The sequence below is a fragment of the Sesamum indicum genome, linkage group LG8, assembly GCF_000512975.1.
Source record: "Sesamum indicum cultivar Zhongzhi No. 13 linkage group LG8, S_indicum_v1.0, whole genome shotgun sequence".
In the NCBI taxonomy this organism is placed as follows: domain Eukaryota; kingdom Viridiplantae; phylum Streptophyta; class Magnoliopsida; order Lamiales; family Pedaliaceae; genus Sesamum; species Sesamum indicum.
Window position 1 is genome coordinate 16,556,726 of NC_026152.1, and position 221 is coordinate 16,556,946.

At 41.6% G+C, this 221-nt stretch overlaps 1 protein-coding gene across 1 annotated transcript in view; it reads right to left on the reverse strand.

The window, feature by feature from the left end:
- The window catches only part of LOC105169006 (hydrophobic protein RCI2B), a 1,765-nt gene extending 1,544 nt beyond the window's left edge, over nucleotides 1–221 (reverse strand). Inside the window, exon 1 of the mRNA XM_011089262.2 lies at nucleotides 32–221. Within this exon, the coding sequence (XP_011087564.1) occupies nucleotides 32–118 (87 nt within the window). The 5' untranslated portion in view covers nucleotides 119–221. The remainder of the gene's footprint in view (nucleotides 1–31) is intronic.

Consider the following 221-nt stretch of genomic DNA (forward strand, 5'->3'; position numbering starts at 1 on the left):
ATTAAAAATAACTCAATTCTACTACACATACCTTGCAGCCGAACTTGAGGAAGACACCAAGTGGAGGCAAAATAATTGCCAGGAGAATATCAATACAAGTCGCTGTGCCGTCTCCCATTCCCAATCCCTTGGATGTTTTTGATGATGATTATGATGAGGATCAGACGGATAAAGATGAATAGCTCTAGAGAAGTTAGTGGGTGGAGGAGGGTGTTATCAGT